General features: G+C 47.3%; 7 protein-coding genes across 7 annotated transcripts; 4 read left to right on the top strand and 3 right to left on the bottom strand.

Moving 5' to 3' along the window:
* Positions 1–454: 454 nt before the first annotated feature.
* On the top strand, positions 455–2,798 carry Triagg1_3453 (CAZyme family GH146; the record flags this gene model as incomplete). The annotated part of the gene is made up of 8 exons (XM_062897747.1): positions 455–521; positions 571–941; positions 999–1,192; positions 1,276–1,524; positions 1,577–1,710; positions 1,757–1,872; positions 1,922–2,063; positions 2,113–2,798. The coding sequence occupies 8 exons, from the start codon at positions 455–457 to the stop codon at positions 2,796–2,798; spliced, it is 1,959 nt and encodes a 652-aa protein (XP_062757442.1).
* Positions 2,799–3,321: 523 nt separating this feature from the next.
* Triagg1_3452 (uncharacterized protein) lies at positions 3,322–4,726 on the bottom strand (the record flags this gene model as incomplete). Its single annotated transcript, XM_062897746.1, has 2 exons — positions 3,322–4,261; positions 4,641–4,726. The coding sequence occupies 2 exons, from the start codon at positions 4,724–4,726 to the stop codon at positions 3,322–3,324; spliced, it is 1,026 nt and encodes a 341-aa protein (XP_062757441.1).
* Positions 4,727–5,566: 840 nt separating this feature from the next.
* Positions 5,567–5,953, bottom strand: Triagg1_3451 (uncharacterized protein; the record flags this gene model as incomplete). Its single annotated transcript, XM_062897745.1, has 1 exon — positions 5,567–5,953. The coding sequence occupies one exon, from the start codon at positions 5,951–5,953 to the stop codon at positions 5,567–5,569; it is 387 nt and encodes a 128-aa protein (XP_062757440.1).
* An 8,762-nt stretch (positions 5,954–14,715) lies between these two features.
* Triagg1_3450 (uncharacterized protein) lies at positions 14,716–15,507 on the top strand (the record flags this gene model as incomplete). Its single annotated transcript, XM_062897744.1, has 1 exon — positions 14,716–15,507. One exon carries the CDS (start codon positions 14,716–14,718, stop codon positions 15,505–15,507), a length of 792 nt encoding a protein of 263 aa, XP_062757439.1.
* Positions 15,508–16,919: 1,412 nt separating this feature from the next.
* Positions 16,920–18,243, top strand: Triagg1_3449 (uncharacterized protein; the record flags this gene model as incomplete). The annotated part of the gene is made up of 5 exons (XM_062897743.1): positions 16,920–17,265; positions 17,331–17,361; positions 17,449–17,522; positions 17,575–17,656; positions 17,724–18,243. 5 exons carry the CDS (start codon positions 16,920–16,922, stop codon positions 18,241–18,243), a joined length of 1,053 nt encoding a protein of 350 aa, XP_062757438.1.
* Positions 18,244–19,806: 1,563 nt separating this feature from the next.
* Positions 19,807–20,418, top strand: Triagg1_3448 (uncharacterized protein; the record flags this gene model as incomplete). Its single annotated transcript, XM_062897741.1, has 2 exons — positions 19,807–19,848; positions 19,921–20,418. The coding sequence occupies 2 exons, from the start codon at positions 19,807–19,809 to the stop codon at positions 20,416–20,418; spliced, it is 540 nt and encodes a 179-aa protein (XP_062757437.1).
* Positions 20,419–22,788: 2,370 nt separating this feature from the next.
* Triagg1_3447 (uncharacterized protein) lies at positions 22,789–24,207 on the bottom strand (the record flags this gene model as incomplete). Its single annotated transcript, XM_062897740.1, has 1 exon — positions 22,789–24,207. The coding sequence occupies one exon, from the start codon at positions 24,205–24,207 to the stop codon at positions 22,789–22,791; it is 1,419 nt and encodes a 472-aa protein (XP_062757436.1).
* Positions 24,208–27,450: the final 3,243 nt, after the last annotated feature.

Raw genomic sequence — 27,450 nt, 5'->3', positions numbered from 1 at the left:
GGAAGTCCTCTCCACTAATATCCGCAAAATTTCAATATTTTAATGTTGAATAGCGGAGAGCCCGCGGCCCGGTTTTTATTATTCTGTACTTCTGAAAAGGCTGCGTCATTAGGTAGTGGTCAGGCTGGCTGAGTGTAGATCGCGCATCGTGGGCCTCGGTAGATGAGATCTGTATGAATGATCCCTAACCAAGCGAAGATGCTAGCTCCGGGCAGTCTACCGGAAGATATACCGACAGCACCCCGCAACTCTAACCTGTACACGATATCTCTGGATATTCATCATCTCCACATGATGAAGAGAGTTGGAAAATTTCTACCAATCGGGGGCATCCCGTGGTTGGGCGAAGGAACAACTATCCTCAGGTTCTACAGCTGAAACCTTTATATTTAGTGGCAATATAGTCACAGAACAAAATTCACACAGCTTCACTAGAAGTTTACTGTTTGCCACCATGAGACTTTCTGCTGTCCTCACATCTCTGTCAGCGAGTATGTTGTTCGCTGCCGCACACCAGACTTGTAGGTACTGAGTCCAATTCACAATGGTATTGATTGCTAATATCCGAAGCCCTCGCGCCTTTCAAGTTTGATCATTTTCCCCTCGGGTCTATTCGTCCAGGGGGTTGGCTACGAGACCAGATCCAGCTGTCGGCGGACGGCCTTGGCGGCCACCTATTCGATTTCTACCGTTATGTTGCCCGCTCTACCTGGCTCGGGGGTAATTATGAGTACAGTGAGCTTCACGAGTCAGCGCCCTACTGGTTCAACTACATCGTGCCCCTCGCCTGGACGCTTGACGATCCGCGACTGAAGAAACAAGCACGGCAGTTTCTCGACTATGTACTTGACAATCAGGCCGATGACGGCTGGCTTGGACCTGAGACAACAAGACAGACAAGGGGTATATGGGCGAGAAGCCTGCTAGCATTTGGATTAACTGTAAGGACCCAGCATGCTGAAATAAGAAAAAAACAAAACAAGTACTGACCAGTAAAGCAATACGCCGAAGCTGACCAAAGCCAAGAACAGCGTATTGTTGATGCCATGCACCACTTTACGAAACTAGTCCACTCTATGCTCAAAGACAATTTCACTGGTTTAGTGCAGGACAAATCTCAGGAAGACAACTTTGACCCTTTCGGTTTTGGCCTGTCGCGAGCCCACGAGCTACCCATCTCCCTGATGTGGCTGTACGAAAACCATCCCATGATAATGGGGACGTCATCCTTGAGACAATTGATCTCATGTTTGAAGGCGGCCGTGTTGGCGGTAGGGACTGGACTAAGTTCTTCGTCAAAGGCGTCTTCCCAGAAGATGCCAACTTCAAAACTAGCGGCTTCACCCATGGTGTCAATTTGGCACAGGGTCTGCGGTATCCAACGGTGCTTTATAGACGCAGCAGTAGCGAAGCCCTTGTTCAACAGACCTTTGACGCTGTCAACATGACCGCCACGTATCATACATCACTATCCGGGTCAATAATCGGAGACGAGCATATCAGTAATTTGAGCCCACAACGAGGGTAAGTCGACTTCTATATGTGCTATCGAATGATATCGACTTACCTTCCCAAGCTCTGAGCTTTGCATGGCTGTTGAATCCATGTTTTCGTATGCCTATCTCTACCGCTTCCACGGCGCCAACCAATTTGCCGACCGTGCCGAGCTGGCCGCTTTCAACGCCTTCCCAGCAGCAATGAGTCCTGACTGTGAGCGCATCTAACGACATCGCTGGCTTTTTTCTAATAGTTTTAGGGTGGTCGCATCAATACGTCACGCAGACGAATGAGCCTTGGCCGCGGAACCTGACTGGAAATCCATTCTTCAATGTCGTCTCATACGGCAACACTTACGGGTTGGAGCCGAATTTTGTATATCACGCCTCTCTTCAAGCTCTTGGGTCCACGCTGACTGATCCAGCCTTGTTGTACTGTCAACCACCCTCAAGGATACCCTAAATACGTTGCGTCTTCTTACGTTTACACTGAGCACGATAAAATTGCGCATGTCCTGCTGGGCCCCACGTCGCTAGAAACCAAGCTCCAAGGCAAGAGAGTGAAATGTAAGTCTGAGTTGAAAATCATGCCTAGGACTTTGCTAAGGCGTATTAGTCGAATGTGATACCCATTATCCATTCTCATCCATACTGCAGTACACTATAACTACAGAGACATCTTTCGAGTTTGGTGTCCGCGTTCCTAACTGGACGACGCATGGGGCCACTGCACAAGTTGGAGGGCAGAAACCTCGCCACCTATCCCCTGATTCTAACGGCGTACACTGCACCAAAGTGTTGCCTGGAGTAACAAAGGTCAAAGTCGAGCTTCCCATGGATGTACATATTGTCTCTCGCAACCAAACTGTTGGTGTTTACTACGGTCCTATGCTTTATGCTGCCGATATTGCATACAAGGAATCAGCCCATCAGCCTTTGAATTGGACGGACCGCTCGCCACTCGACGACTCTGAGACGCATCCGAAGGCAATGGACCACGTACTGGAGCCGATATCGCCGTGGAAGTTCGCCATTGACCCCGAGACTATCTCAGTCGATACCGGCCCCGCGCAAGACAGAATTCTGCCAAATCCCATCTTCAGTCGCCGTGGGCCGCCAATATCACTATCTGTGGACGCGTATCCAATCGATTGGCCGATACAGCTTGACACAGCCGCTTTGTGCCCTATTAATCCTGAGGTAAACCCAGAGACAAAGACAAGAATCAAGTTGATCCCATATGGGGCTGCGAAGCTACATATAGCACAGTTTCCTGTTGCTAGACTTCCAAAGAAGACTTGAGAGAACTAAACTATTATTAGTACTAGTCTCATCATCTGTCAGTACAAGCTTCATTAGTGATTGATGTTTATCCGACTTTTAATCTTGCTCCCCTCTCTTATCGCCCTATGTCTTGCTTTTGAATCATGTATTAGTGATAACCCGCTGCTCAGGCTGCTGCCTCCTATCGAATTCTTTGCTGGGTCGAACACATTCACCGTCTTGTATGTAAATGTGCGAGCTCCTATATTTAATGATAAATTTCGACTGACGATTCGGGAAACAGGCTACCTCAATCCGCAGAACAGTGTCGGGCAGCCATTCAGTTTTCACCTAATTCAACCTCCTATCCCCTTCGATATAACTTCACAACAGTTAATTACGTAGGTGCCAACAATACTGCATTTCTGGAAATCCCAGAATATGTTCCAAATAGCAAGGCTACACTAGTTTGGTTCGATTACGTCTCCTTAAAGTTGTGTAGACTTCTAACGATTTATAGGCAGTGTAAAGATATAAATCCCTGCGGCATGCTATTTTATATTCAGGGAGGGGTTGAGGATCCTTTAGCGAGTAGAGAAAGGGAGGGGCAAACAGGTTGTTTGCCCGATAATATCTTGATCGCGCCAGGAGTCCGACCATGGAGTTTCTTGACGGTGGTTTGGTCCAAGAGATCCCTTCCCAGGGCCAATGTAAAAAGCAGTGTCCCTCTTAAGAATATGACAACGGCACCCCCCTTATGGGCCACCACCTCCAGCGCATTATTTGGTGTGACAGTGTCTGAGCTAGCAAGATGGATAGTAAACTCGGTAACGATAGCGAGGTCTTGAAGCAAATCCAGCTGCGCTTTTGTTTTTCCCTTGGACAGTGGGAGGTCACTTTGAGGGCCTATGAAATCAGGCTGCTGTATTAAGGAGAAATGCAATGAGTAAAATTGAGGAATGACGGTATTTGACGCTGTAGCTCGCGCAGCGGGAGAGGTTTGGGTTGTTATAGCCTTGATCCGCTCAGGGGGTATGAGTAGATAAATGTTTTGCTTGTTACTCCGGCGCCTGTTGGTTTTTAGATAAATATAGCTATGAAGTATGAATATGGCTGTATTGGCTAAGGTATTTGTATATATATCGAGGTTGAACTTAGACCTGGGATTGTAAACCTCTATCGTCTGACCATCAGCATTATCCCAAGTTACACTGTGAATGGCGCAAGTGCAGTCAATTAAGGTGGCGTCTGTAGTCATTTTACTCTCGTTAGTCACAGTCGACTTATTATCGCCGCCTTCCATACCAGTGTTGTGTATATTATCATCCGTATTGCGATTGGCGTCTTCAGAGATAGTAAAATCCCTAGAGTCGTCTTCATTGTTTTCACTCTCGTCAGACACAGTAGACTCATCATCGCCGCCCTTGATGCCACCAACATCGCTACAGTTATAGCTCGTAGTATCAATATCGCCGCGAATATCTTTGTGGAAAGTAGGGCGCCTAGAGTCGGAAGGCATCAGCAAATTACATTAACAGAAATCGGGGTAGGATAAGTGTAGGTATTTAGCGCCCCTGATATCAACTGAACTAATATCAACCAAACGATGAGACCAATGAATAGTGGCGACGTTAGTCCTTCCACTTTCACACAATAATACTGTTGCGGACGATGTACTGGCAACGGCGGCAGACAGGAGGAGGGTGCCTGACGCACCAAGCTCTACTCACTGCCCGCCGCCAACAAGATCCCGACCCTTTCAACGGACTGTCAAACAAGGACGAGCGCGTTGAGTAGGCATCGGAATTTCCCGATCTTGTCTCGCAGGCAACAGTCTCCGAACAGTATCATCGAGGAAAGCGCGAGGGCTATTTCACTAACCCAGGCGATGAAAAAGGCTGTGTCGGGCTGCCGATTTCCTCGCGTGCGACGTTCACACCACCGTGAGCAAGTATATCTTCGTCCATGATGAATCGCATAAGATGCCAAAGAGACGCCCAAGAACAAAACGCGCGATGCTGCGGAGAGCTGCAGTCCGTTTTTCAAAGACAAGTCACGTGATAAAAAGACGTCAATGGCAAAACCTCGGATCAGGTTCAGCGGGTGAGCAAGAGTCCCCGTCAGCTCCCCCATAGACAAGCCACTAACCGGCAGATTAGTAGTTGAGTGGGTGACCATCAGCGAACACCGGCTGTTGTATGTTTTTTTTTTGCATCAATTCTTTTCTTCACATTGTTGTGATGTTGTGTGGTAAATGTGGCTGCGGGAGGTTGTGTTGTGGCGTTGTGGCTCATGTCCTGCATGACCGCAGCCTTCAATTCTTTTCTCTGTCAGCCGCTGTTCCATATTCGATATCTAGTAAAATATTAGAAACCAGTTGGTAGACCGATACTATGCTATTTTATCATGAGGCAGTTGTTTATTATGATGGGCTTCCCTGTGAAACAGCTGTTTCCATGTCTATGTTGGCCGGAGAAATCCGTTATACTTACAAACATCGACAGTAATTCAAGAGAGCATATGGAGGCTATCTAGCCTTTTTGTGATGGGTAACTCATTAGTAGTTAGATCTCACTGGCAAGAATCTCTTAAATGAATTTCTGAAAGGAATGTCTGTATATTGCTAATGCATCCTATCCGTCTAAAATGATGTAGTTCTTAGTTATATATCAACTAGATACGCTCTGGCCATTTGTGCTAAGCCGATCGCTTCCGTCCCTGACAAAGGAGATAAAAATCAAACCAAATCGACGCCCCTCCTAATACCCGTCCATTCTACCCCACGACCTTTATAAAGCTTAAGAAGCTTAAGAAGAAGCGACATTGCACGCAATGGTGAAGTTGTTCTGCCAATCCAGGGGCTTCTGAGAGAAGGTCTGGAAGTCCTGGTGAGGGTCGGCAATGAAGGCGACTCTGGTCTGGAAGTCCTTGAGGACAACGCACTGCACGTTCTGGAAATCGGCAGTGAACTGCAGGCTGGTGACAAAGAGGGTGCCGTCCTTCTCCAGGTTGGTGTTTCCATAAGCTTCTCCAAGGTTGATGTTGGATCCGTCAAGAGGGATACGAGCGTTGCCGTTTGCTCCAGTGACGTCGTTGGCAAACTGGACTTGAACAGTGCCGGTAGTGCGAGTGGTGGGAGCTGCCGAGGCAACGAGGGCAAGGAGGGAGACAGTGAAGGCAATAGCGGACTGCATTTTGATGGTGATTTGAGTTGTTGAGTAGAGTAAAGAGTAGAAGATGTGGTGAAAGTGTAGTTGTTGTTTGTAGTAGTGCTGTAGTTGTTGTTGTTGCTGTGGATGATGAGAAGAACGGTTGGAGAGGAAGATGAAGAGATGTTTATATAGATGGATTCTTCAGCTTCAATGCCTATTATCAAATGTGTACCCTATATTTAGATGTTTACACCATACACATTTTGACTTTTACGAAGTGGCTTAATTGTGTAACTAGCAGCATATTCTACCAAGCACATGGAGTTCTTGTTTTGGATAGCTATTATTACTAGCCCATGCGGCGCGCTTATAAATAGTATAAGCTGACTCCGGTTCCTACTAGCCGCCTTCGCCTCAAGCTAGTTGTGGCTTTATAAGCCACGCTCCTACTTGCTTACCTCGTAAAACTCACTTTTGCTAGCACTTGCTTACCGTCTAGAGTAGCTCGAGTTATGGTCGGACGGTGCGGATGTCATGGCGATGTCATTTTAGCCCCGGAGTCCCGGCTTCCCGGCGTCCCGCCCCGTTGACGGGTGGATCAGCTTTGCCCGCAAAACTGCACCGCTGAGCTGTCAAGAGAACCCTGGGATTGCTGATTAAGGGACTCAAATAATGAGCCACAAGCCGCTGTCCGGAGGCAGTGTATTCCGTGTGTAACCGGATGCTTCCTCAGCTGGCTCAAAATTAGCACCGCCGTGATGTCTTCACTTCAACTTACGGTTGCATGTTTCTCTCTGCATCTCTTTCGTTTACCCCAATCATCAGTTAGTTGCTGGACCCTCATCGCGGTAATGTCATGTCTCAGATGACGTAGAGCTTCGGAGCAGCCTTACATCTCTCACAATGGTCTTTCCCATAAGCCGGTCTTACTGCAAGCCAAACTTTATGATCACCCGATCGCAACGCATTGTTCAAGCGGAACTTGTTTTCTTCCCAAAAGCTGGGCAGCCGATTGTATATTGTCTCAACGCCACCAGGATCGAGACCACCAACTCTTTCTAACATTCCGCCTCAGCTGAGTCCAATCCCTGGACGGAGAGGATCCCGAAGGATGGGCTGCATACCGCACTCAACAGCCTCAAGTGTGCCCTCCGAACAAAAACATTCCAGTGGCTCTCGCGGATTGAAACCTTCTTCACCCGCTTCTGAGCAAAGAGAATTAAGGGCATATAGAGCCTTGAGGATCTTATTGTCAGAAAAGATTGGGGAAATGATCTTCCTTGGGCTCACTAAATGAAGCCCTCACACCAGTAAGAGGCGGTAGGTCTTCTATCACAGGCTAGAAATAGCTACATACCTTCTTTGACCCTCTTGCCCCCCTTCACAATATCGCCTCGATTGGGTTTTTTTAATTTCTCCGCACTTGCATGGGCATGTTGGCAGGATCCCTTCCTCTTGCTGATCCTTGCTCTCTACATTCTGCATTCTTTTTCCGGTGAGGCTGCAGCGTCCCGAGCACTAGTCAAAATATTGCCTGATGCCGAGGCACTACTCATGACTAGGCTCAGCCACCCTTATGTCAAGGAATGATGGGGATTTCAGGCAGCCTTGGATCATGTCCAACTTGGGCCGGAATAAGCTCAGAAAGTTTGTACGTAATAAGATTGGTGAATGAGTGTGGCATTGCATGTCCTTTTTCCGATAACCAGTGATCTTGTTTATCAATGCTTAGAAGGAAGTTATAAAAAGATAATCAAATATCTCAAATAACATCCATAAAATGAATCCCTTACTAAATCCATAATCGAAAGCTGCTATAATAAGAAGTAATTTGCGCCAGCCGTATTTACCAGTTTAGGATCGCCGTCGGGCAGTCATTTTCACTTTTCGAGAGAAGTGACAATTTTCAGAAATATGACACGCCTAACCGGCACCAGCTAGAAGAAGAATGCAGGCAGGAAGCTTTCTCTAGTCGGTGCTGCATTTACTTGTACCAAATTGGCCATATAAGGGCAGTTGATAATATGCCACAGATGGCGAAAGACATGACCTCCCCCCTAACCAGCGGACCTGATATCGAAAGCTGATTATCTCATATTCTCAAACGGTTATGAATATTTACTATGTATACACCAATATTAGGGCTTGGCATGCCATTACTTACGAACAAGCCGTTCAATTAATCACCCCAATATGCTGGAGTAACCGGTACCATTTTCAGGCCCTACCAAATTCCTTGCTGATGAATATCTATTTTTAGAGGGTATACGAACAATTTGCTCGATATTTCCGATCCTCAAAAAATGTCAGCGGATGAATTCTCAGGCCAACTTTCCATCTTTTTTAGATTAGAGGCTTTGGAAAGCTCCAATTGATGGACGCTCCCCATAGATATCATATCCGTAATGAAGGATGCATCATTCTTGGAGCAATAGATTACAAAAGACTTTGCATCAGCATGTAGAATGTGCGCAATCGAATCAAAAAGCACATTTTGACTGCATCATATACTCACCAGTGAGCATTCATCTTTGGCCTCGATCGATAATATCTTGGCATTTCATCCTCTTGGGCCATAGTTGTAGTTAATCGAAGCAAGTAGTTAAATTAAGGCAAACACATGGTGGCTGTAATGCGGACTCCGGAATCCATTCGGATTTAAGGCTCACGGCCAAGCTCCTGGCGCAGCAGCTTTAATACGTCTTGCTGACCACCTTGCGTTGTAGAATCCGCAAATACGAGCCTCACGGAATTCTTCTTACCAATGGCTTCGGATGAGGCACCCACAATCGGGACCACCCCTCGCAATCTTCTTCCGATGTTTTCCAAATAGCGGTGAATAATGTCCCTTCAGCCTCATTGGTTCATAAGGGGTCTATTTGTAACAGTCCATATTCTCTTTGCAAGAATAAATCCTACAGATCTGGTCTGATCAGCTCCAGACGCGGTCTCTAAAGATGTTGTAAATGGCCTTGACCATATAAATCACATCTTTCAGAGACTTAACTGCATCTTGAGCACTTCCAGCTCATGCAGTCTGTGATGAGAGACAATAACACTATATTCGCATCGATCGTCATTTGCCATGGATTACTACAAATAGGCCTTCTAGTAGTGCACACTTACACGCTATGTGGGATTTCTCCTACAACTCGACTGCAGCAAAGAAGGGTCTTTAATGAGGTTTTTATTGCTATTCTTCTTATTCATTACGCTTCCTTTTTTTGCCAGGGCCTTCAAAATATACTGCCGACGCTCCATCATCTCTACAACACCTGTCTTAAACTATTGGAGTTTGCCCAACTAACCGCCTGCGACTACGGCCAAGATAGCAGCCGCTGGTTACGAAGACGTGCATGAGAACGTAATTAATACAGCAGAGAATATCCGCCAGAGCATCAGGAACACACAAGGTAAAGGAGGGCAACCTAAACTACATATCCACGAAAGAGAAGACGTGAATCCACTAGGCTACATTAGTCAATAACTGCTGGACAAAGCTTCAAGAGTACTGATTTTAATTAATCTTGGTTCTTAGGCAGTTTTTTTTCTATGCGGGGGAGAAATAATGGATTATATTAAATGAAACCATCTACTTTAACCTACAATCATGTGTTGTACTTTACTTTCATTTTGGAAACCCCCTCCTCCTTGCATCAGACTATGGACATATAATATACCAATTATAGTAATCATATCTCCCTTTCTTCGTCCGACAATAGGAGCGGGCGACCCGAGAAAAACACAATGAGTATCCCTTTCTTTGCTTACTTCTGGGACTAAGCCTAGTAGGCCTCCTACAGTTATGCAAATTCTCCTTCCCTGCAGATTATCAACAATTTGATCACGGATTCTCCTTCTCCAGTTATCTTTCATCTCCGTACTGTAAGACCCGGTTCCCCATTGGGCAATAATTGATTGTGTTTCCCCTCGATGGATCGGTTTGTTCCCGGCAGAGATCACAATGTTATATACTCTAGATATTTTCACAGAAACCTGTCGATGAAGACTTTGAAGAATACGATGGTGTCGAAATGTAGAAACGTCCGAGAACGAGGAGGACTTCAACAGCAACTAGGTCTTTCTTTGCACTCTAAAGGAGTGTAGGTGGTCACTCAGTAGCCGGACGGGATGCATAAAGCACGCAAGGGCTTGTCCGGCAACCAAGGAGATTGCGGCGACTGTGAGATCTGTCCCAGCTGTAGAGGACACAGGCAAGAAGCAATTCAGCCAGTGTCAGCAGGAGTTTTTACTCGCCGCCTCTCTGGAGATGCACATCAAAGCCTGCTATGCCGAGGCAGAGTTTGCGTGCTCGCACCCTGACTGCCACCAGTATCCAACACTATACACGTAGTGGTCCTACCAATGATTCATGAGATATGTAGGGGAAATCGGGAGTTAGTGAATGGCTTGTTCGCAAAGGCAAATGACAAGAGCAATTTGTTGAAATTGCAAAAAGGCCGAAAGCCAGAGAGCTGTTGAGGCTTATATATCATTCATTTCAACACAATTGACCGAAGTCACGAACGGCGAAAGACTCGGATGTGAGAAGCAGTCTTCCATTAGCACACATTTTTGCCAAGAATACGTGATGATAGCCGTCAGCTTGAGTGTCTCTGTATCATATGTGCGAAGTATGGCCCAGGAGAATTGAAATCGCAACACAAACTGCGATTTGCTAACCCCAGATAAGGCTAGACGGTGGATTGAAGACCCTTGACGACATCTGGAATCTCGTCGGAGGATGAAATCGAATACCTCGACACCATCCATGACTCGAACAACTTCTACACAATGGATACTTGAGACGGTCGGACAGCTTCCGGTCCAAGCAGCGGTCGTCGACTAAAGTCAACGCTTGGTGTTCTCCGGCCACATCCATCACGACTATGTAAGGTTAAGGCGTCATATGTCCCTATCAATTGCCTTTAATTCCAAAGCAGTTCATTTTCTATACTCAGGAGAACATTAGATATACCTATATTATTATGAAATACAAATTACATGTACATTTCTACGTCTTGAGCTCAGCAAGATAGAAGCCTTCATGTTGTCGGGCGCCCCATCACTTGTCGGGGTTTTTTTCGGCAGAGGGTAGTTATTTTAAGCAACTATAATACATGTTAACACTCTATGCTGTCTACGCGGCAAGCAACGAAAAGACTTATTAGTCCTATCTACGCTTTATCCCAAAGCCAACGGGTTTAAATCTACACCCAGATGCCTAAAACTCTTAGCGGTTATGAGTGCTGTGTATTTTCCTTCAGATTACTGCTGAACTTTCCAAATCGCACTTTTCTCTCTCGTGGACATATAGTTTCCTTAAAACAACATCCAAATTATGATTAAAATACGCGCGATATCAGCCAAATAACTAGCCGATTCCCCTCTTAACGTTACTGCATATAGATGTAACAATCAGGAAGCTATTTAGTCAGTCAATTACCCTAACTGAGGGCTTTAAAGTCTCTTTGCCTAAATATGTGCTTGCTAGCACATTAGTGTTCTACTACATCAGACTTTTAGCTTTTGATCTCCAGTATGTTTAATTTCTAAATTTTGCTTTTTGAGTCCTGTTTTTACTTTTGTCTTTGAGGGTTAAAAGCAATACAGAGTTCGGCGTTTACTTACTTCGAATGGAACTCATGTACCCCTGTTCTTCGCTGGATAGTTACTCGATTCGCGCACACTTTATCACGGTATACCGCATTCTTCATAAATATCGGCATCAGTCAAGTCATCACCATGCCTGTCTGTCAGGTATTACGCCGTTTCATAAACAGCAACACCAGGATCAAGCAGAACCTCTCCTGTCCGATCCTTAACCTCCCAATAGAAATTGTTCTCCTCATCTTCGAGCACCTCCCACCATATCAACAAATCATTCTATCTCAAACTTGCTGCCCATTACGCATTATTATCCGAGAAAACAACGAGCTGCAAAATCTATCCGCCATTGATCTCGATAAATATCAGCGAGAAGAGTATATTTTTGCTCTGGCTCGCGGCCATCCCAATCTCTGGGCCTGCCATAAGTGTCTTAAGCTCCACCGTGTTAACCGCAACGACACTCCGACGAACCCACGACCGGCTATTCGATGCCAAACGTCATGCGACTGCTACTGGTATAAGGTCAACCATAAACAATACTATCGACGTATCCAACTCGTTTTGAAATTTATACGCCTGGAGACAACGGAAATTGTTTTAAGAAAAACATACAAAGATCATCTCAATCGCTTGTTGTAGCCGGTTTTGGGAGTCATCCACCCACATAAATACGGCATGGCCAACGAGATTAAGGGAACATTATCTGTATCTCCAACGGTCACAACAGATGGAGAATTTCTTATCCACTCTAAACATATATTCTTCAAAGACGTTGAAAATGTCTCCATCAAATCTCTGGGATGGCTTCGGATTTGTCTACATCAATTTTTTACTCCTAAAGCCCACATACATAAAGTGCACAGAAGACCATGTTACCTCGTCAACGATCAATTTTGTAGTTACTGGTGGAATGACTTGCTGACAAACCCAAGATCTGTCCTCGGATCCGTTGTTATGAGAGCCTTCCTTAGAGAAACTGAAGTTTGTGGCTCGTGTCCCTTTTGTGAGACGGACTTTCTGTTCACTCCTCTTCTGAAATCACCATACTGGGCGTATGGCAACGTTTTGGGTCAGAGACAAGTTTCTCGAGCAACAATTCGTGGCGAGGGCAGATGCAACTACCGCCTGAAAGAGTTGTTGCTTCTTACCCTCCTGGAAGTATTCGTCAGCTGTATGACTAGATTTGGACACGAGAGATTGGCTTGGATTGGCTGAAATAAGTTGACTATATTAATAAATTTGAGTTATACCGATGCCAGAAGTCCTAATGTTGGTTGTATTACCGCGTAAACAGCGAGAAAGGCTCAAGTCGCTGCCGATGAATGCTGCCAAGCACAATTGTAAGTTGCCTTTATTTTTGCTTAATTCAATTGTTTGGTAATCTGGAAAAGGTTAGTCATATGTCCATATCGTAGGCGTATTGAAATTATAGTGACATTTCTCTTTTCCTTTCTTCTTCTCTTCATACAAAAGCCCCCCTTCCCTAATCCTCTACCCCCAGTCGCTGATCCCCGCAAATGAAGTCTAACTCCCCGTCTTCCACACTTGCCAGGGGGCCAGGCCAACGGGCAAATCCCATGCCGGCGGTCCCAGCTGACGCCCGAATACTACCTCGGCAGGAATCTACTGAGTCAGGCAATCCGTAGTCCAATACTACACCAAAGTGACGCGGACGCCCATTTGCTAAGGGTTATACGGTGTCGTTACGTTTCTATCGTTATATAATGTCATTCTAACTATATTATTTCATCATCCAGTCCATCATATTTACTAATATAATCCTATAAACATACTATCAGACTTGTATAAATCCGGGCAACAGTGAAGCTCCACAATCGGTCAAGGATTATACAATCTATCCGACATATAGTTTATCCCGTTGAAATCCCCTCCTTTACTGACCTATAGGAGCCCAGCTTCTTACATTATAGACCACACAGCCGCCGGTTTAGGAGGTGCGCGTAATACCTAGGACCGCGCTCGATAGGTACATAATCTGTCGGATCCATATTTTCAAGACCACCTCGCTAGCCTTTAGTAGCTTCAATCAGCGATTCCCGGTTGCCTTCTATTAACCCAAATGTGCCGTTCTGGGACTAAATATCTTCTCGTGCCGCCTGGTCTGACATATGTACCAAAAGAAAGATTCTATTTCCCAATGTAGTTTAATAACGTGTGGATTCCGAACAATTGATACGTAGAAGTTGAGTGCCTCCCCTGGCTGTGGTGAATACTAAACAAACAAATGGAGAAACAAACGAATTAATGAATCAAAGCAAAAGTTCTCAACTGAGAAGTTGTACCAGATGGAAATAGAATCAGCGCTAAAACTTGATCCAGTTAATGTAAGCTCCACCAAATAATGGGTTAATTAGCAACGCCGGTTGGATGCAACGTCAAATATGATACTGGTTCTCGGTCTTTGAGGAAGGAACTTCAAACTTCGTCATCAAGTGTCTAATAAAAAGCGAAGCTTTTGATAATAATTGTATGAGAACGAATATTATTCAAGAAAGACTGGAGTCCACCTGATACATTAAGTTCAGATCCATCCAATAGAGGGTTGCCCAGATGGAGATATCTCACGGCGGAAGAAAACCCGCCGCTTACCACCTCTCTCGAGTCATGAGAATTGTCAACTTGGGTTCTCTTGCCTTTTTGGTAAGATCAGACCATTTGCTTGGCCATCAGCAACACTGCCACAACGGGAAAGATTACTGACGGGCATGCATTTCCATATGACATATATCAAAATACTACGCTGGCAAAATGATGGTCATAGAGTCGAATAAGCTTGAATATATCCATATCGAGTAGCAAGACGAATAATCCACCACTCAGATACTCCAGGTATAGTACCCCGAAAAATATCCCGTGTTATACCCCATGAATATGCTGACGATAGGTTTGTAAGTAGTAGAGATCCAAGGCCAAGCAAATCCATGTGACTCTTCGGGAAAGAATTCATACCGACGACCCGAGCAGAGAATATCCGCGGATAAGCAGTTCATAGATGTAGAGAATCTGAATTCAGTTGCTAAACATGTAAAGGAAGAAAACTTATAAATAGAGGCTCTCCTCTCTGTCCTATTCAACTTCAATCTGCTTTCCAAACATCATCCTGCAATATCAACATCGTCTCTCATCTTCTTCTCTATCGAATACAGTTACAAAACGTATATCACATCTTCAAGATGAAGTTCGGAAACACCCTCCTCACCATCGCCTCTGCGATCACTGCTGTCAACGCTGGTGGCATCAACTGTAACGGCAGCGGTCTCTGCGTTGGCAACAAAGGACTTCTGTCCCAAGCCATCGGTCAGCTTCGTGGTATGAACCAGGGCAGTACCTTTAGCGACGGCCAGCACGTCACATGTGTCAAGTCTTCCGTTACAATCGGTGACCCATCTCTCTGCATCTTCTACCAAAAGACCGGCCGCCAGTGGTCCGTTGGCCAGACTGTCAACTTTGTCCAAGGCCTCCTCGATCATGGCTGCGCTGCTTGCGGTTCCATTCCCGTCGATCCTGGCAACAACGTTGACAATGGCGAGCTGACTGCCAACATGGTCACCAACGCCAAGCGCCATGTCGAGGTCAAGCGTGCCCCTGAGCCCGTCTCAAAGCCTGAAGGAGCCTCGGAAATCCTTGCCCGTAGCCTTGGCATCAATTGCCGTGGTAGCTCTAGCTGCGGCGTCGGCGGCATTGCCGGTACGCCTCATGGTACTCTCGAAGACGTCCGCAACGCTGTGGCTTCCAACCCCGATGGCACTTGGGGCAATGGCCAACAGATTGCTTGTGTTGGCCTCGCCACCGGTCGTCTCTGTGCCTTTTACCAGAATATCGGAAACCGCCAATTCAGCAAGAGCCAGACCGTTACCTTCCTGGACCAGCTCATGGACCATGGATGCCGTGTTTGCGGCTCTATTCCTACTGATAGCGGCAACAACGTCGACAACGGCGAGCTCACCGTCAACTTCGTCGCTTAATTCAGCATAAACACCTAATTTCAGGGAAATGGCTTGCCAAACATACTCCATCCCTGATAAGTAGAAGTGACATGGGAGAGTTGATTATTCCGGTGAGAGTATGACTTATAGGGGATCTCATCAAGGTCGATGTGGCTTCTATTAGTTTTATTGATATATAGCAGATTGGCTTCATATGGTTCAATAGCTGAGCGCACCTAGGCTTTAATATAGAACTATAACTAAATCATCTACTGCAAAATTAGCACCTCGTAGAGTTCATTGTGATGCAAGCAAGACGCCTGTTATACCAAGCAGATATTGTAATTCGTTAAATTAGTTAAATTACACGCTCTCCATACATTCTCCCATATCACGTGTGCTTGCCTTCAGGTTCCGGTGTTACTCATCTCGGATAATGTTGCGATAAGCCCGGTATAGTGAAGTATTTGAGAAAGAAACAAGTTGAAACGATAGGCCCGGGAGTTGAAATGCAGTCTGCTTATTTCCTTTATAATATGGAGATGGGCAGCGTACTTCATATGGTAAAATCACTTACAAACGCCGAAAGTCTAGATACACATTAGGTATTACCTTTTACAATATTGTAAATTAATATTGTAAATTAATATTTCACTATGTTGAATCAATAAACCAATCCACGGCATTCTGTCTCTCACGTCTTGTTCCATGATGCTTTGTTCAGCTTGCAGACCCCTGGCTGAATACCGGCGCTTGCCGCGATCCCGGTGGCTCTAAATCGACCAGCTTCCCAAGCCTCAGCCATTCTAGAGTGTCTTCAGTCAATGTCTTTTAACTACTTGGCAGCCCTCCCGGTTCGCTCATCTCTGAATCTTCTTAACTGGGACATGTCTTGTTATCCCCTTAACTTTGTGAGGGTACGCCACACTGTGAAAACGAGATAGACAATGGCTCAACCATAAACCAGCGCCGTGGCGCTATGCAGACTGCCAATAACTGGCGCAAAGCAGACAAGCGTCTTGGTGCAGGACTCAAGCATGTCGCAAAGCGGGTGGCAACGCGGGTGGCGAAGCGTTTATGCGACCAGACAAGTCTCCCGCTTCCCTACTCTCCGTCGCGAGACAACCCAGACAGGTCCAAAAGTTTCTATAGTTTTATTGCGTTACTGGCGCGCCTCGAGGTAGCGGCATTACATACTACTTAAGAATACATACAAATTGAGGTAGATCTGGGAATAGTGTTGACGAATTACGATCTTTGGCTGCCGCACCTCCATCGCCAAGTAGAAACTATTGGCAATAGTCGACAACCATGAGGGCCCACATATTGTGCAATAACAAGTACCAAGAAAAGGCGACTGGCTTCATTATTTTCCCCGGAAAGATTCACTATTGTTTTTTTCGTATCATCTCCTCATTGCTTGCAATATCAGAAGCAAAACATCACCACACATGGATCTTATCCAACTCGCTCCGTACAATGACACGATGCGTCTGGGTCAGGGGTACAACTCTTTTCTTCAGCTGCAGTGCCTCGACGGCGCCGTCAAGATAGATGAATCGAACCTGCAAACCCACGTGGCTCGGGCCGATCCGTCAGCCAACATGTCCCAAGTTGTATCGTACAACTTGCGGTTTGTTGAGAGAATATCCGACGTGGTGCGCAGCATGAACATCAGCGCAGCATCATGCATCAAATCGGGCACCATCGGGATATCAGGCAACTCGCTCAGCGTAGACGAGGCCAAGTTCGCCGATTGCGACTTGAACGTGATCATCTCAGTCAAAGTGATCAATAGTAAGTTTCCACTTCCTGATAAAGTTCCATTCCGCTTAGACCTTGCCATTCAAAAAACTTGATAGAGACTACTACGACAATCAAGAACCCAAAATTGTAAGTCTTTAACATCGCCTCTCATTCGATTCTCATGGCGACTTCTTAATAGTCACGCTTCAATTTTATCTTCTAATAATCTCACAGCTGGGAACTTCATAGAAAGATGAATATGACCAACGAGACGTTTTTCCAGACATTTGGTGACTGCTATATATCCGGTAACTCTCATGTTGTCCCAAATGTATTGTGTATGCATTGACAGACTTGAAGGATTCATCGAGGGGGGCGATTTGCACGGGATTGTCTCGATCAAGGTCCTAGACGCAACAAAAAAGGCCAGTATTAAAGCAGCGTAAGTAAACAAATCGTTTTATCTGTCCGCTTTGACGAATCACTTACACGTGTCCGCTGAGCAACAGGCTGAAAGGCGTCATGGGCGGTTCGACCAGCGAGTTCACACTAAGCGATGGGCTCGCGTCATCCGCACTCGAGGCAGTATTGCGAGAGACTGAGACAACTATCACAGTCAACTGGTCAGGCGGAGGTCAGATCAAGCCCGACGAGGAGCAGTGGTCGCTGGATTCGCTAATCCGGGCATCATCCGGATTCCCAGCGCGAGTGGCAGCATGTCCACAGAGAACGTGGGCCGTATTGTCGCCCTACACCCAGAATCACAGCTTCGTGAACTGGGCGTCCGAGTCCAAGATCTGCGCGCCCACCTTCTCTCACATCGAACAGTACACTCACAATCTCCTCGACTCGTACATGCTCTACAAGAGGCATTTGGCCTTGCTACAGGCTGCCATGGGGAATCCGCTTGCTTTCCGAGAGAGCAAATGTGACAATCACATAACCCTCGATGTGCACAGTCTGATCAAGGAACGGAAAGCCATCAAGTGCGAAATGGCCAAAATCGTTGACATCATTGACAGTTTGTAAGTTTCTTCAAGTCTTCTTCTCTATTTTGGCTCAACCTTGGGCAGAAATCATGATCCTAACGGCATTATCACGACGGAAATTGAATCTGCTGAGGTATGGGCGAGACGGCTTCCACTTCACAGGAACTAACAGAACGACTGCGTGAAGGCTACTCTACACACATACCCTTACTCATTTAAGCAGCATCAATTTACCATGGAGAAGTGTATAAATATACATCTTTAGCAAGGCATGTCATGAATACCGTGTTCTTCCAAAATGGATTTGCATCGTAAAGCGAGGGTATGCCCGTGGCTCCAAGCGAGCGTGCCCGGCCTGACAGCTTCCATGGTGTGATCTGATATTCCATATTGAGGCCGACACGCAGAAAATCGACAGAAGTCCAATCAATCCCATTGATAGCTTCCAAGATGTGTATTCTGAGAGAGGATGTGGCATCGTTCCATAGCTGATGCAACAGCGGGTGTCTTCCGACGGGGTGAAGTGTTTTCAGATACATTGACAAGGTCAGCCCCGTATACCTCGGATTTATCCAGGCATTAGGATCCTGTGGACGGACCCAGACATGCGGACTTGAGCGCGCAATAAGCCTCGGACAGTTGGGAATCCCATAGTAGTAGAATTCCACCTCATCAGAACTTGGAGGGTTTGGCTCCGGCATTGCCATGTTGAGGTTTATCGCTTGGGGGTGGGCAGGTGAACTACTTGAGCGCGAATTCCGGGTTGACTATTGGAGTGCAATGTTGGAGTGCAAAGGGCCATTGTTGGGGGGATAATGACAAAAGTATATGGGATGGCAATGTTCATTTCGACAAAGCATATCTAGACCAGTGGGAGTTACAGTGGTGGCTGAACGCTCTTGAAGTTGGTGAGTTTTGAACAGTAGAACTATCAACTACCATATCTAAGAGGCATGGATAGAGTGTGCATGCAAGGTGTGTATATACTGAATTTGTTGATGATGCTTTTAGAAAGGGGGGTAGCGGAGAAGTTTGCGTACATACATATACGGCATAGCATTTCGAATCTGGGGAGGATTTAGTCCATACCTACGCTTTTTTCAAGGCATAAACTAGACCTGTATTGCATTTAGCATCGTTTTGTGAGTGTCAAAATGCTATAACTGAAATGTTGATAACCTTGACGATGCCGACCAAACTGGATATGGACTTTGCGATGGAGCTCCTCCAATCGGTCATTGTGGCGAGCTCGGTCTGCCTATACATAGTTTGGTGTCGATCGAAAAAATCTACAAATCAATAATCAGACCGAGATAATCCCACCTCTCGGTTTTTTTTGTTTTTTTTTGTTTTTTTTGGGGGGGTTTTTCTTATACATTTCTAGTAACGTGATTGCATTGTGGATGCTCAATGTTCATGGCTTGCATCCACATCAAAGAATCGCCTTCATGCTTCCTTAGTCAGCGCCAATCTACCACTTAACGCGTCCATCCGCCGAAACTCTACCACAGCACCTACCTATATTTCAACCCCACCAAAGCTCTCGAAAAGCCCAACCTCAAACCACGGGCTGCGACAAACGCGCCCGCGATGCAGACTCGCCATGTCCTACTACGACGTTGACGCCATTCTCACCGACGGCGAAGTATGCGGCCCCCTCGTTTCCGTATTCGAAAAGCTACGTCATCACAGGAACGGAGACTAACTCAGCCCGCAGAAAGTCCCCTGTCGGTTCGAGCTCGACGTGCCTTACCTCGGCCACCTCGACAACTCCAACGGCCTCAAGCCCGGCACGCGCCTCAACCTTCCCCTATGGCTCGCCGAAATGTTCGCCCTCGCCTCTGCCGGAGAGGATTCCAAGCCGCCGCTGACGCTGACCCTGCCACCATGCCTATCCGAACAAGTGCTCGCCGCGCTGAAAGCCGATCCGCGAGCCGTGCCGCTACGAGACCAGAGCGCATATTTTTACGGAGTGGCTGTACGGATGTTGGATCTGTTTGACGAGAGGGAACTGAGCGCCATTCTAAGGACAACGTTTGTTGTGAGGGCGGCGGACGTGGGACTGCATGCGAGAAAGGCCGAGGAGTCGGGATTGGGAGGACAGGGTGAGGAATTCCTACGGGGGCTGGATGAGTGGGAGAGACGGCTGTTCAGGAGAGGGCATGAGGGCGTCAAGGGGGCCAAGGAGTGGACGGACAATGTGAAGAAGTCATGATGCTGGGTGGGTGACTGTGAAGAAGTCATGATGCTGGATGGGCGACTGAGCGCTGGTTACAACGATACCCCGGGTATAGAAGAGATGGTCATTTGATGCATTTGATGATTTAGAATACGAATACTGCAGCCGAGGACACATGGCTTGGTTTGGGGAATCTCGGAGGCATAACTCCCGGTATTGCAATGCGAGAGGTGCTTAAGAAACAATCTACACGGGATTTCTAGCGCCAACTTCTTTCTGTATGAGCAATATATTTATCGTTTCCAAGAGAATAAACTCATGATGAGAAAGTTTTACCTGATACCCGCTCAATCCCGAATACGCGCAGTTCTATTATCCTCTCACTCGGCCGTTTGCACCTACAAAACACTCATCTCGGATACCAGAATCTCACGCCAAAGTACATGTATACAGTCAAAAAGACGGTAACCACAATCCTGCTTAGATGCGGTGAGCCAATAATAGTAAAATTCTAAATTCAAGCTACCCAGATGTTAAAAAAAAAAAAAAAAAAAAAAAAAAAAAAAAAAATGGAAAAGAAAAAAAAAGGCATCCATTACTATCGGATAGTGTTCGAACCCGGGGTTTTCGGTGACTTTTCCAGGGTAGCACCAAGAATAGTCGGTGTCGCTCCACCGCCATCAGGGAAAGCTTAAGCTGGCACCTTGTAAGAATGAAATGTAACCGCCAACTTGAATGCAAAAGTTCGATACAAGACACATGTATTCGATACTTGCCATTCAAAGAGGCGGTAAAGAAAGAGCGAGAAAAAAAAGGAGGCTCCAACACACCCGTTTGTACCTCAAAGCCGTTGGGTACTATACTTAGTACACAATACCACACACCACGGGCACATCAACACCTCACACTGTACACATCAAATATCCATATCCACAGCTGTCCGTCTGTCTCTCCATCGGTGTTGTTCCAGCTCAGCCTCAGCAAAAAAAAAAAAAAAAAAAAAAAAAACCCCATCCATCATCCAAAAAAAACAAAAACTAGATGCCAACTCACACCCTCCCACACACCCCCTAAAAAACGCCACCCAATCATACCCTCCCACTACAACTTTTCCATCCCCCAATCTCCATCCCTTTTACACCTTTATTACGCCTTCTTATTTTCCTTTCCTTTTTTTTCTTTTATTTTTCCCACCAACAATTCCAAAACCGGGGCCATCCCTGTTCTTCCCGCTGGTCCCCGCCCACTAGATATTTCCCGTTTCGGAACGTACCTGTACCTCCATCTCGCCTCATATGAAATCTCCGCTGCTAGAATTTTTGCTGCAGTACTTGCATGTACATTACATACATGCATGCATAATCTATTCACCGCCGTAACATTCAAAAAGAAAAAAAATCACAAAGAAAAGCATCTGTGCGACCGCCGTTATAAAAAAAGCGAAAGTGTATTGTAATCTCAGTAAAAAAAAAAAAAAAAAAAACAATTCTTTATAGGTAGAATTGATAAGCATAACCGGGCTTCGATCCCCCAAGCATAGTCGTCCGTGTCCTGTTCCTGTGTCCCACGAAAATAATCCGACAAGTGCACCTCCAGAGAAAAAAAAAATCAGTCTAGGTCTATCCCAGATGCACCTTGTTTCCCAAAAACACCAAATACCCATCTGAACAATGATCCCAACGTTGACAAAAAAAAAAAAGCCTGATCCATACACTCTGTTCCTCATATCCATACACCAAAAGCCCGACATAGCTCAAAACTCCAAACTAAAACCACCCTGCTTGGTACATCGTTTGTCAAAACGTAAACGCCATCTCTGCAGTCTCCAGTCCTTCGGAATTCGGAATTCGTACATTGCCTCGCGCCTCCCAATGCTGCAGCATACAAGTATGCCACATCTCCAAGAAGGAGTTGAAAGAAAAACGTGAAAGATTGCCACCGTGAGCGCTCGGTGATTCTGTGTAGCTGGATCACTTTGATCCAACCTTTCGTCAAAACGTATCCCGACGACGTTCGTATGAAAAATCAGTGAACAAACCTAGAGCAAAAGTGCGCCCCCCAAACAAATACAAAAAATCTCAATCAAATAGCCAAACTGAGAAATCAAAAAAAAAAAAAGAAAGAAAGAAAGAAAAGAAAAGGCAAAATGAGTGTCGGCAAGTGTGAGTTGAAAGAGCAATAACGCCAAGTCCTGTATGTATTCCCTCTCTTGTTGTATGGTATAATTTTTTCATCATGATTTCATAATGTTAGGATCTTTTTTTTTTGGTCTTTGAAAAGATTTGGGTGTTCTTGTTTTTGGTTCTTTTTTCATTTTTTTAATCTCGGCCCAGAGCAAGTCGATCATATCACGACTGTGAAATGTTTCTCATGGCACAGCCAGATGGACACATCCGTTTATCCGCATCAGAGCCGCGGATAATCCAAACCAGCATTGGGGATATCGTCAAGACATGCGAAATCGAAGTCCACGTCATCCATGTTTTGAAACATGGATGTCGTGAAATCTTGCGATGTACCGAGCAGGTCAATGTCCATGTCATTGTCGTCGACAGCAGACAGGAAAGAGAACTGCGAGTCCTCCTGAGCCGGCTGGTCCACGTAGCTCACTGGCATGGCAAAGTCACCTTGTCCGAACGAATCGGGACTGGTGCTCATGTGCGTAGTAGAGGCTGTTGCCGGGGAAAGAGACCCTTCATCTGGAGGGTTATCGCCCGTAACCATCGAGGCAGATCCTTCAACCTCGACTTCGGTGTCGAGGAACCAAACCTTGAGGTCAGACATGGGAGGCCACTTGCCACCTCCCTTGTTGCCTCTCTTCTCGGTTTTCTTCTCGGCTCTCTTCTCGGCTCCCTCCTCGGCTCCCTCCTCGCCTGTGCTCATGTCGGCCTTTCTTCGTCTTGGCTTCTCTGTGAAGTGAGCGCGCCGAAGATGGGCTGCCGCGTTGTAATAGACGTTGTACTGTTTTTTCGAGGCGCAGGTCTTGCATTGCGCAAGGGGGTAGAGGGGCGTGAGCACGGTGGGGATGCCGGTCTCTCTTGGGTCACGGCAGACGAACCTCTTGACGATTGGGCAATGCTTGGCAATGGTGTGGCGCCTCAACTCATGATCGCCCCGGAACCCATCGGGGTGTTCGTTGCAAAACTCGCAGAGAAGCTTTGGGTGCTTTGGCTTTTGTTTAGCCTTGGTGCCTTGCTGGGTAGTGCGCTTCCCATGCGTCGCTCTAGGCGGCGATGGGGGCAGCGGCTGGGGCATGGGCGCAATGGAGGTTGATTGTGCCTGCAGAATCCGCTTTTGAGCCTCCCTGGCCCGGTTTGCCAAAGAAGAAGTCGACCTGACGCTGGAGATTGAGTCTCCTCGATGCATGAAAGCGGCACCAGGAGGGGACGGATACATGGAAGCGGCAGTAAAGGTAGGGGACATGGACGTTTGATATTCCAGGGGCGAGTATTGCATTGTGGTGGGATTGGTAAAGCCACAGCCCACTGCCAGGAGATCTTCGGACAGGTTGAATGGATCGGAGAAGTTTGACTGCTGGAACTCCGCCATGGCGTGGCCGGAGAGAGAGTCGGCGTAGGAGGCAGACGAGGGCATCCTCGTGATGTCAACGCGGGGGCTGGTCTGAACAAAGCTGTTCTCCCTCGTCATGGGGAGAGCCTGCTCAGGGCCCGTGGATGTCGTGATCATGGAGGGCGTAGCTGATGGTCTGCTCAAAGCCCGTAGGTTGGCCTCGTCAAACGGTAGGTAGTATGAGCTTGGTGCCATGTTGGCATAGTACATGTAGACCTGGGGGGTCACGCCAATGTCTGGCGAATTCTGCTGCATTTGAGCAAGAGGATCGAAGGGCATCTCGTGGCTGATGCGCCGTCCGGTTGATACAGAGGGGTAACGGTAACCCATCGTCAGAGAGCAGCGCTGAGCAGCACTCCTAACGGAGTGCTGCCAATGAGACAGCACGACAAAAGACAGACAGACAGACAGACAGACAGACAGACAGTACTACTAGGTAGGTAGTAAGTAATAGCAGCAAGTAATGAAGAAATGGAAGAAAAATCAAAAGATGGTGTCAAGTAAAAAATAAAGAAGTAGTAGAATATCTTTGAAGATACCCGTATAAAGGGGAAGAAAAAGAAGAGAAGGAAAGAAAAAGAGCAGCCAGGACAAAGTGAGTGAGTTGGGTGGGCTCCTGGACGCTCTTATGTGCGTCGTGTTTTAAGGCAATCTGCGATGTGGTGGTTGGAGGGAAAAGGCGATGCGATGCGGCTGCGTGTTTAAGTACCAGGCCAGAACTGCACGTCCGCTCGAGCCGTACAGCAGCACAAGACACCCAACTCATCGTATCGAGCACAGCACAGGTTGGAAGTACCTACTACAGGTAAGCCGCGGCCAGTTGGCAACGCACCCATACGAGTGTGTACCTATAGCAGGTACACATACAAACAAGAGGCCCAGCCCGGGGAGAGACAAAGATAGACGGACGGCGCTAGAGCGTGTGGTGTACATTATCTTGGCCGCAAGTACTTAGTAGCGGGTACGGGCGCCAGTACAGTACCTGGTGGAACCTTGAGTTGGTATTTGGCATCGACAAATCGAGTGTGGGAGGAGAACCTTTGCATCAGAACCTTGGAAATCATTAAATGGATAACCTTCAGCCACAAGACCCAAGACAAGAGATGCGTCGACAGGGGGGGGGCGATGGGATGGGGACAATGCAAAGTACTAATGTACCTTGGAAGACGACATGAGGTACGAGTACGGAGCACGCAGCTCAGGGTTCGGTGGAGGTATTAGTAGGTACTAGGTAATACTTGACCACCCTCATCAGTCGTTGCCGTGCTCGTACTGTGCCCATACGTGCAGTGTCGCCAGCGCTCCATGAGCCCCCTGTGCTGCGCTGTGTGTGTGCGCCAGAACAGCGCATGTGGCCCGCTGGGAGAAATGACGTCTCGCAACTGGAAGCCCAAGGCGCTCTCCTGGCCGCTGATCGCCTTGGACCCGGCACTAGCACCTGAACCGTCCTGGTGCCATGCCATACCTTCTATGAAGGATATATTTGAAGTATGCTAATACAATGGGATCGTCAGCCTCAGGTCCCCCCTTTTTTCTTTCTTTTCGCAGACAGAGCCAGACAAGACCCTCGGCCTGTCCATTTGAGCTAGTCAAAAGCTTCAACTCTCAATCAGCCATGGATCCCGGTATGGCCCCATGCGAAAGTTACAGCACGGGCTCTGCAAACGTTCGAATGCCTGACCCCGACCCCATAGGTAACCATATTTAAAATTTCGGGTCTATGGATCAATGCTGTATCGTACTCGTCAATGGATGGATTCGCTCACCCCGGCTCACCGTGTGCGCCTGTCAGGTACCTACGGTATTACAAAGAGTCCAGTATGGTATGGAGGAGGATCGTACCTATGCATCATGGAACGTCCATCTCTTGGGCAGTCCACTTCTTCAGCAGCCAAGGCGAATCCTGATGGCTGAGATCAAAACAGCCAATTTGTTTGCGACTTTGTGTCACCAGCAACTCCACAACACTTGAAGAAAAGAGAGAAGAAGAAAAAAAGCCCAAGTTTGCCCCCCCTCGAAACGCAGGACAGGGACGCTGTGCTCATGCCGCGGAAAGGTGCCCTGCATATTTGATGCTCGACTGTACAGGTATACTGGCTAAGCTAAACTCGAGTGCAACTCTTGGATCGGTGCTAGCAGGGGGGAGGTCTTGTTGATGGTGTTTGACCAGGAGTTGAGAAAGAAAGATGGCCATCGTTGCTCGCTGACTCGTTTACACGGCATGGGGTTTGAAGAAACGCGGAGGACCAGCACACCCACCTCTGCATACTCTAAATCGTGGATGCTACTTGTATGTAAAACGCTCTGTAAGCCATCCATGATGTTACCGTGTTACTAGCTCGGTGAAGCTGCCAGACTGACGGCGATGCGGCTATGCGGCTTCGCACCCGATGCTCGCTCGCTGCTCTACTATCTAACAGAACCGACCCAACATTAAACTTACACCACGCCCAGCCGAGGTGCTGAAACCTCGTACCCATGATGCTCCGATCATCGCTCCCTCTCTAACCTCCCTCCTCTCCCCTCCACGTCAATGCTGTCATCGTAACCGCAAAGGAAAAAAAAAAAGGCAGCCGCGCTAGCACCCTCTCTCCTTTGGTGGCTTGCGATGCCCAGGCAGAAGATTAAAAGAACGCGGCTTGGCGTCGACGGAGGCACGGAGCCCTGTGCGACCGCCCCTCCTCCAAGGGTATCGGCTGTCGATTGCTGCCGATACGGGGTTGTGAAGGAATCACAAATGGTCGATATGCATTGTACGGTGCATTACTTCACCTACCTACCACGCTGCTCCGTGTGAGGGGGGAGTGCGGTAGTGCCTGTAACTTTGCAACCCCGTCACTTCTGCGCCGCGAGAGACAAGCGGACGGCGCATCCACGAACCATTTTAGGCCTTCGGTGTGGTGTTGGAGGTTTGTGAGGGAAAACGTCTGGTGGTTGACTCATACTGTGAACAACGTTGAACCGGGCAAAAGGCAGCCGTCGAGGGGGCTGCGCAATGCCATTGCCAGCAAAGAAAGAATCCTGAGCCTTTTTTTTTTTCGTCAACTCTCGCTCGCTTCCAAAAACGACATACGCTTAAGCAGCTGTCGGTCAGTAAATCCAGTCGAGTCGTCTTTACCGAATCGACGAGACAAGCAACGCGCAGCACAGCCCGGCCGTCGTGGCAGGTTGACAGGGGGTCTCCCGGGGTGCTGGTCTGTCACTGTCACTGTCGCCGGTTTTTGTGAGGAAGCAAGGCAGCAGCAGTATTACAGTAACCAGCAGCAAGCCAGATTTGAATCCTCGAAATCCCTAGCCCGACCCCCGGCGCGCCAACTGGCCTCTGCGCGAGCGAAAAGTGAGGCGGGCGGGCTTGGTTAGCGTTGGGTCCAGCTCCAGCAGCAAATCAGATCCGACGACCCCGTCAGGGAAACGTTGGGACGAGACTTGCTGCTCTGAGCCGGGGATGGCGCCGGCCAGGCTGCCCGATATCCCAGGCCAAGTCAAGTCAAGGGGGGG

The sequence above is a fragment of the Trichoderma aggressivum genome (assembly GCF_033847375.1).
Source record: "Trichoderma aggressivum f. europaeum strain CBS 100526 chromosome Unknown scaffold_010, whole genome shotgun sequence".
Classification (NCBI taxonomy): Eukaryota; Fungi; Ascomycota; class Sordariomycetes; order Hypocreales; family Hypocreaceae; genus Trichoderma; species Trichoderma aggressivum.
The sequence above is the reverse complement of the archived record's forward strand: the minus strand, read 5'-3'. Positions and strand labels throughout refer to the sequence as shown.